The sequence below is a fragment of the Notothenia coriiceps genome, unplaced genomic scaffold (genome assembly GCF_000735185.1).
Source record: "Notothenia coriiceps isolate Sejong01 unplaced genomic scaffold, NC01 NC01_scaffold00022209, whole genome shotgun sequence".
In the NCBI taxonomy this organism is placed as follows: domain Eukaryota; kingdom Metazoa; phylum Chordata; class Actinopteri; order Perciformes; family Nototheniidae; genus Notothenia; species Notothenia coriiceps.
The window spans coordinates 146886-155097 of NW_011354910.1; the positions used below are offsets into that span (position 1 = coordinate 146886).

An 8212-nucleotide genomic window follows, 5' to 3' on the forward strand; every position below is an offset into this window, starting at 1 on the left:
ATATTGATTTAAACTGAACTGTGGAATGTGTTGTTTTTCTCTATTTAATGCAGTATTTATTTGTTCATCCTTGGAACAACCTATTAAATAAAATACATCAGGATTTTTTTTATATCTCAGATTTTTTAATCAAATAGTCATTTATGTTTGGCATTAAAAGGCTACTTGTCCACGGTGGACAGGTCAGAGGTCAACATGTTCATACTCTGAATTGCTCGCCCACAGGTTCTTGATCTTGTTCTGCCCAGACTCATCACTGCAGCATCAAAAGGCTCCATTAAACAACCTGCTGCACACAGCCACATGCTGGAGACTCCCTCTGCCTCCAAGTCCCCTCACAATACATCTCTTTAATACCAGTGAAGGTTGATAAACAACAACTGGATCATCCTGTCATTAGAGTCTGAAATAATGAATGCATTTATATTATAGGATATTATGTCCATGATAATCTCAGCGTGGTTAAAGTTGGGCTGATATTACATCAAAAAGTAGAGTGAACTGTTCTTTTTTTGCTTATTTTCTCCAGGTCAAAAACACATTTTCCACATTTTGCATTTTAAAATATTCAAAATAAAGATTAGAAAATATCAAACTGTAAATTGCATACATTTTTTATAAAAGCATTGTCACATGCTGAATGCAGGGGACACGTTTTTAGCAAAGCTTTGGAGATGGCTACTTGGTTTTCAAAGGACACGTTTTCTTGTTTTGAAAGATAAATCAATTTAATAATTGAAATCATATTCATAGTGACTTTGGGACTTTAACATGGATTTAAAGTAAATTATCATATGCAACTATGTATTTAAATATGTTGTTCTACACATTTCAGATTTTTCTCTAATGTGTTTTATATAGGAACTATATATAGGAAATAATTATTTATCAGTTACCCTTAATATTTATTCCCTTAACAGATGTCTAAACTGAGCTACAATATAAAGGGTTAAATAATGCTCAAATATATAACATATCACATTAATCCCGCAGAATGTACGTGTTGAATAAGGAAGACAAGAAAACCACAAGTGTGTGTGTGGTGTGGGAAGATGCTGGTTACTCTCTAGTTGTTTTTTTCTCTCTTCCTTCTGCTGGTTCCTTTTTAGTACCTGCCTGATCTCAACCCGGCACACGCCGAGAGTCAATAGAAGTTAACAAGTCCTCTAAACTTTCCTGCTCTTTTGTTAAAGTGCGCACACAAAGGAGGAGGCAGAATAAAGCGCTTTGAAGTATATAAACCCCGAAGAATGCCAGCCAAGTAGATTTAAAGTAGCCTCTGATTTCCAAAACCTGGTTTGAAAGGGAAGAATGGAAAAGGATGAGGATTTATGGAGAAATTATACAGTGGATTTGTCAGTTAAAATATCGGAACTGTCTGCGCCACAAAGCCACATGCTGAGGATTAATGGTCGCTCTGGACCTTTGATTCTGCTCCCTCTTTTCTCTGCCCTTGACAAATTGGATTTTGGGGATGGGAAGGTCGCCTGGCTCTTTGTGTCTCTTGACCGTTTTGGAGCAATTCATTATGCGGAGGGAAAGTCTCCATGTGACCAGGCAGGCCCGTTTTCCCTCTCCTCACAGCTGCTGGGGAGCCCAACTCTCTCACACTCACCCACACACACACACGCTGCTGCTGCAAACTCCCTCATCTCCCCCTTTTAACTACCTTATAGGCATTTCCTGAGCTGGAGAGGGGTGGAGGGGCAAAGGGGGGGGGGGGGGGGGGCTACCTTGCCTTCACCATCACTAGAAAAGCCGGAGAGCATAACGCACCGCGTCACTTTGAGGGCGGATATCGGCCGGTCCTCAGCCTCTCTTCGTCCTCCTCTTCCTCCTTTCCTGCACTCTCTCAATCGGTCTCCATCAGTCTTCATGGTTCTGATCTCACCCCACGCCATGCAAGCCACCCGGGCGCCCACCACCGTCAGTGTGTTTGCGGACTGCAGTATCCCGGCCGGGCTCCGGATAGGACCGGTACCGGGTATCTTCAAACTCGGGAAGTACGTTTCAGATCGCAAGGAAGTTGGACCTAAGAAGAAGGTGAGATTGAAAAACTGTTATTTTTTCTTTTAAAAGGTCACGTTTATTCTTAAATTGGGTTTATGTTGAATTTCATGTTTCTAGCTAAAAGAATGCGTCTTACTTTTTAATGTTTTGAAATGATTCTGGTGCATTGGATAGCTTTGAATGGATGCGATATTTTTAAATACACTTTTTATTTATTTTTTACGAATTTATTTAGTTGAACATTGCATCAAAAACTTTTTTTCAAGCATTTTTACCATTTTATTCCTACAAAATGTACCACCGATTACAACAAATAACCTCCTTAATAAAAAAAACATTTTATGTTAAAACGATTTGGGTTTTTAAGCTGCACTGTCAAACTCCATCGGGCCTTCGCTTATTAATTGGTTTGGCCTGTCAGTTTGAAAATAATTGAACCCCATTAGTGGCCGACTTGTCAGTCTGTGCTTCTACTTAACCGGCCTAATGGGCGACCCGGGTCTGCTGTGTGGGACTAAGGCCTAAGCCGCCTCACATTTCACCGCCTGGCGGGCCTGTTATCCCGATGAGCCGTTTAATTTTAATGGAATCCGGCCACAGAAAGATGGCACTGAGGCCGGGGCCATAGCCCGGGGGTACGACAAATGGTTATTAATAACAGATACAATAATACAAATAAAACAATGCATAGCTTACATGTTATTGGACTGTGATAATTCTGTGAACCATTGCCGAGGTGGTAAATAAGTGGTTTTCAAGTGCAGATGATCAAAGAATGAGAAAATACAAATCTAAAGACACTTTAAATGTAAAAGAACAACATTACAAATAAATAAGTCAATTATTAATTTTTACACAATATGGGTAAACAATCTGCGGCTATAAGTGCATCCATAACCCACCCAGTTATTGTTGCAGCTGTCAGTGCTTGTGATTGATGCGTCTAAATGCGTGGCCCCGGGCTGCCGGCGATCATCAGGTGCAATCTCTGTGTTAAATGTCACGCTTCGATCTTTAATGTCCTTGAACAGTTTAGAAACGCTCTGACACTCCTCAAATTCGTTTCCCATATCAACTCAATTAGGCCCGAGTGTCATTCTCTTTAGTAAATTATCAGCAGAGCGGATAAAGACGCATTAAAGGACGTTGTGGTCATGCGTGGCCGCAGTCCTTCAGGTAATATAGCAGAAGAGCTGGTGAAAAAATTCGTTTAAATTAACTATGAAATAACAAAATAAAGAAAAAACGGGGAATGATAATGGGAAATAAAAACCTGCCAAAAAATCAAAAGGGAACATTTGTTTTAAATGCTGTAGTTTTATGTATTCATTTTAAGTTGTGTCAGTTTGTCTTCGAGGGGACATTTGAAAGGGCCTCGGTGTTCATATTCTCCTATCGAACTGTGTATTTACCGTTTTGTTTTTATGGCTTAGGTTCGCTTGGTTCGCGGGGAGTTCGTGGATGAATCAGGCTGTCCTGTGCCAGACTGGATCGGACTGATCCGTGCAGCCAGGAACAGCCAAGAGCAGAACCTGGAGGCGGTTTCAGATTTACCTGGCGGACAGGTAAATACTATCTAAATTGTCATCACACTTTAATGACAATACCGGATTCCCCCCTCCCTCCCTCACCTTTTGGACACTTCCGTTAACTCCCTCTCCTCTTCCCACTTTCTGTTTGTAGATCTTTTACCGCGTGCTGAGAGAAATCCCTTCAGGAGAGGAGCTCAGTGTTTGGTACTCCAACGCTCTGGCACAGTGGTACGACATCCCGACCACTGCTACTCCAACGCACGACGAAAAAGGTAAATCAGAATGCTAATGACCTGGGAGGGGGCTATAGTCTGGGATTTAAATAATAGGAATTTAAGGAAAACATGATCCTAGCTCTGATTTATAGGTCAGGGGGGTAACTGAATGGCAGCACTGGGGATTTAAGATGCAATAATAATGATTCCAAATATCACAGAAACTTTTAGGTAGCCTAAATGTTTTTGTATCGCTTATCCTTCAACGTGTGGGCATGACTTCACAGAGGTCTGACACAACATCGACATGTGGAGGGGGGCATCACTGCACAGCTAAATGACTGCCAATACCAATAATGTCTGTCCGTTATCGCACAGAGATGGAAATCGATTGAATGTTGTCTTTTCCTCAGGCAGACTATTTGTTGTTGTTAATTTATTTGTTTATCGTAGAATAAAGAAAACCCACAACGGCTTCTTACCATTAAAATAATATTAAATCAATTGGAAAATTGCCTTTTGGTGAAAACATATACAATTCGTTTGAATAAAGGAATGCAAATATTGGTTAAGGCCTAGGATCTGATCGGATAGTGATAGCTTTTAATCATATGCGGTGAGCCTTCAATATTGTGTGGCAAAAATAATCCAATTGCAATAATATTATACAATACAGGGAATAAAGCATAATTAACGCATACGCAGCTTTAAATTAACACTGATCAACTGCTTTCAAAATAGTTAGGAATTTTGATCCTTGTTTGGGCTGGTAATGATAGTTTGGCGGTTGCGCTTGGGGTTTATTCGTTAATCTTGGCAAAACACCAGCTGAACAGGAACTAATCCGGTTAAAAAAGATTATAAACAACAGACACTTTGCTGGGATTCCATTAAGTGAAGATGATTTTTGATTATACGTTTCGTGTTGACCCGGAAGGTCCTCTTAACTACTTGAATTACTGTAAAAGTGAAACGTCGAAGCTTCAAATTATATCAAATGTACGTCGAGATAAAAATAATAATAATAGTGATAAAGTAATTACGGTGCTTAAACCCAATAAAAAAGCAATTAAAATCACAAACTAACGAGTCTGGGCGTCCCTGGAAAAAGAAGAGGCTGTTGATTCAGTTGCGAGACGGAGGTTAACAAATGTCATCGCGTCATTAATATTCATGTATTCAAAAGCAAATAAACTCAAAAACAAGTGCTTCACGGCAAATTAGGTGGGTGCGTCAAGGTATTGTGCCCTAATGAATACTAACTTTTATATGGGGTGTATATTGCCTTGATTCTCCGGCCCATCACCGTGTGCTCTCCTGGACATACGCTCTCTCCCATTATTAGGCGTCAACAGATGGGCCGTCGCCATTGTTTCTGGAGACTTGCGATTTCAAGCAACAGCTGCTGTCACTTCCACGGGAAAGCGCACAGAGAGAGAAAGTCCCGCATTCAATGCATGGGTTCTGAGCGCCAGATTGGGCAGGGCGTTTGCTCTTTTGATGGCAGCCATAAACAATGACCTGCATGAGGATTACAAAATCACTACATCTATATTAACCTCAGAGTGCTCGACTCACTTAAACGGCCTCCTGTGTCTATAACCATTTGGCACCGGATCTTAGAAACCGGATCATATCCATTATCCTTACATTAACAGAAAATGCTTCTTTTGAAAAAGGCCATGTATTTTTAAGGAAACATTTATGTTTTTTTTTACATAGCTTAATTGTGACAATCTATTCATTTAATCTCGAGGCCCATTTATCTCAAATATTAGTTTTTACATTTTATCACAACCCCTGTTAAATATATGTTCGTGTGCTGTGAGGGGAAGAGGGGAGGGGGCATTTGTCTGTGTAGCAGTTTACAGGTATTTCTCCACAGGTTTCAAAACCTGTTATGCTCATTTTACGCACGGACATGCCCTTTTACGCACGGGAATATTTTGTAATTTGGCAGGGAATTATCTGTCTTCACGCTGTGTTGTGTGACTTAATGATCCTTGTCCAGCTGATAATTAATGTCATGTTCTCTCTCTGTCTCTTCAGGTGAGGAGCGTTACATCTGCTGGTACTGCTGGCGAATCTTCAAGTACCCCAACACACTCAAGGCCCACGTCCACTTCCACTGTGCCCTGAGTAACGGGCGGGGCTTTTTGAGCAGCGAGCAGGCCAGAGGCACGGAGACCTTCACCAGGTCACCAAAGTCTGGAGACATCCCCAACACTTCCACCTCCCCGAGGAGCGGCCAAAGTAACTCCTCAATCTCAGACTCTGGCAGGCGGGCTGTGTCCTCATCGCCGTTTCTGCAAAAAGTTGGACAGTCGAAGAAAAGTAGCACAGAGGAGCAGGACAGAGCCCTCGACATGAGCGTTACCTCAGCCAGAAACCAAGGACACATCCTTGGTCTCGGAGCCACATCCTCAATGTTGAGCAGCATGGGCTTCCACCCGGGTGTGCGCTCTGCCTTCAAACCCACCGGAGTCTCCAAAGTCCCGGGCGCGGACGCATCCAGAGAGGAAGCAAACGCGAAGCTGAGCAGCCTGGGGTTCGGCAAGCTCATTGGAAACATGAAACCGATCCGCAATGTTGGCGATACTCTAAACGGAGGAGGCAGCCACCCTCCCAAGTGCACACCTGCAATCATGGACTCCTCATCTCAAATGGTGCCATGCACAAACGCCATCCGGGGTTTCCCGCTGCTGCCTCACGTAGAGGAGACGTCAGCTTTTAAGCACGTAGAGAGCCGTATGCACCCCGGCCTGTCCCCTTCCCGCTACCCCCAGATGCCCCCTGGACTGCATTTTGAGAGGTTCTCTCTCCCTCACTTTGATGGGGTCAAGACATACGGTGGAGACTGCAACATCCCCCTAATGCCCCTCACTGTGTATAACGGAGAGCTTCTGTACAGCTCGCCATACTATCCTCTCAAATTCCACTTCAGCAACCTCCTCAAGTACCCGGAGTCCATGTCCTACTTCGGTGCACCCTCACTGAACCACGACCTGGGCTCAATCGCAAACATCGACCGGGAGATCGCCATGCACACGCAACAGCTGTCTGAAATCGCGGCGGATAAGAACCGGACGAGGCTGGACTCAATGCCCGGAACCGCGAGCAACGCCGGGTCAGGTAAGCCGAAAAAGGGACACCTGTGTCTGTACTGCGGCAAGCTGTACTCCAGGAAATACGGCCTGAAAATCCACATGAGGACTCACACAGGTTACAAGCCGCTTAAGTGCAAAGTGTGCTTCAGGCCCTTCGGAGACCCAAGCAACCTGAACAAGCACATCCGGCTGCACGCAGAGGGAAACACGCCGTACAGGTGCGAATTTTGCGGCAAGGTGCTGGTGCGCAGACGCGACTTGGAGAGGCACGTGAAGTCCAGACACCCCGGGCAGACCGTGAAGAAACTGGAGGACAAACCGGGAGGCCTGTTCGAGGACGCAGAGCAAAAGAGCGACAATGACAGCGACGTGGACGTGTGCTTCACCGACGACCAGAGCGACCAGGAAGAGTCGAGCAAAAACACTGACTGAGATGCGTTCAGGGCCAGAGACACTGATCAGTGACTTTAAATTATGTACACAGTGTCATTTAGTCTTGTGCTGAATCTAGATTTTTTTTTACACAAAGGCCTAAGTCTTCTAATCTTTGACTTTCTGTTTGGTGTTTCATCATGACATATTCGAGAGAAAAAATACATATTTATTTGTTAGTCACAGATTTGGGGCAGGTAACATTTTCTTTGTCTATCTCTTGGACAATGCAACATGTTTTCTTTGTGCCAAATAACCTGTGGCCTTGGGTTCTGGCACGCTTTCTTAACCATGCGTAAAACACAGTGGGGTGGGGCTGCAGACATTTTCGTTTGTTTCAAATGACTATAATATATTTTGCTTTAATTTTTCTCCATGCAGTTGGTTAAATGTCTTTTGCTGCGTTGAAAAAATGCTAACAATTCTAAAGAAACACCACACTAAACAAGAAGAAAGATCCGACATTAGACAGTGTCAGTTGCTTTAAGAAAATAGACAAATCAAGGCTGAATATGAGACTAAATGACTTAACTGATATCATTTTTATTTGTGCAAAAAAAAGAATATTTTTGTTTTTTGTCGCCCCTTGAGAAAGGACATATGGGTTAACTTATCGAAAGACCTAATCCAAAAATAAAAACAAGCACTACATTCCATCACCCTGGATATTCACGAATGCGCTGCACAAATATGATTATTTTTTATTTTTGTACCATTACAAATCATTCCCACATCCCCCTCTAAACTGTCAGTTGCACTTTAAAAACAGCAATGGACATTTCAGTTCAACAAAACCGATGCATATTGATTCATATAATCCAGTTTATGATCATGGCTTTACTAACGGATCCCTGCAGCCTCATTAATAACACACTGTACTTAAATTTGCACTTTCTTGCCGAGGCACGCTGCTCTG

The 8212-nt window shown here is 42.9% G+C and overlaps 1 protein-coding gene across 1 annotated transcript; it reads left to right on the forward strand.

The window, feature by feature from the left end:
- The first annotated feature begins 1875 nt into the window (after positions 1 to 1875).
- Positions 1876 to 7296, forward strand: prdm13 (PR domain containing 13). The gene is made up of 4 exons (XM_010780849.1): positions 1876 to 2043; positions 3444 to 3575; positions 3694 to 3814; positions 5807 to 7296. Exons 1-4 carry the CDS (start codon positions 1876 to 1878, stop codon positions 7294 to 7296), a joined length of 1911 nt encoding a protein of 636 aa, XP_010779151.1.
- Positions 7297 to 8212: the final 916 nt, after the last annotated feature.

Excerpts from the sequence above, each read along its gene's own strand:
- prdm13 (XM_010780849.1), top strand. The coding sequence starts at position 1,876 with ATGGTTCTGATCTCACCCCACGCCATGCAAGCCACCCGGGCGCCCACC. Across the intron at positions 2,044-3,443 it reads AAGTTGGACCTAAGAAGAAG|GTTCGCTTGGTTCGCGGGGA; the intron begins GTGAGATTGAAA and ends TTTATGGCTTAG. Across the intron at positions 3,576-3,693 it reads CAGATTTACCTGGCGGACAG|ATCTTTTACCGCGTGCTGAG; the intron begins GTAAATACTATC and ends TTCTGTTTGTAG.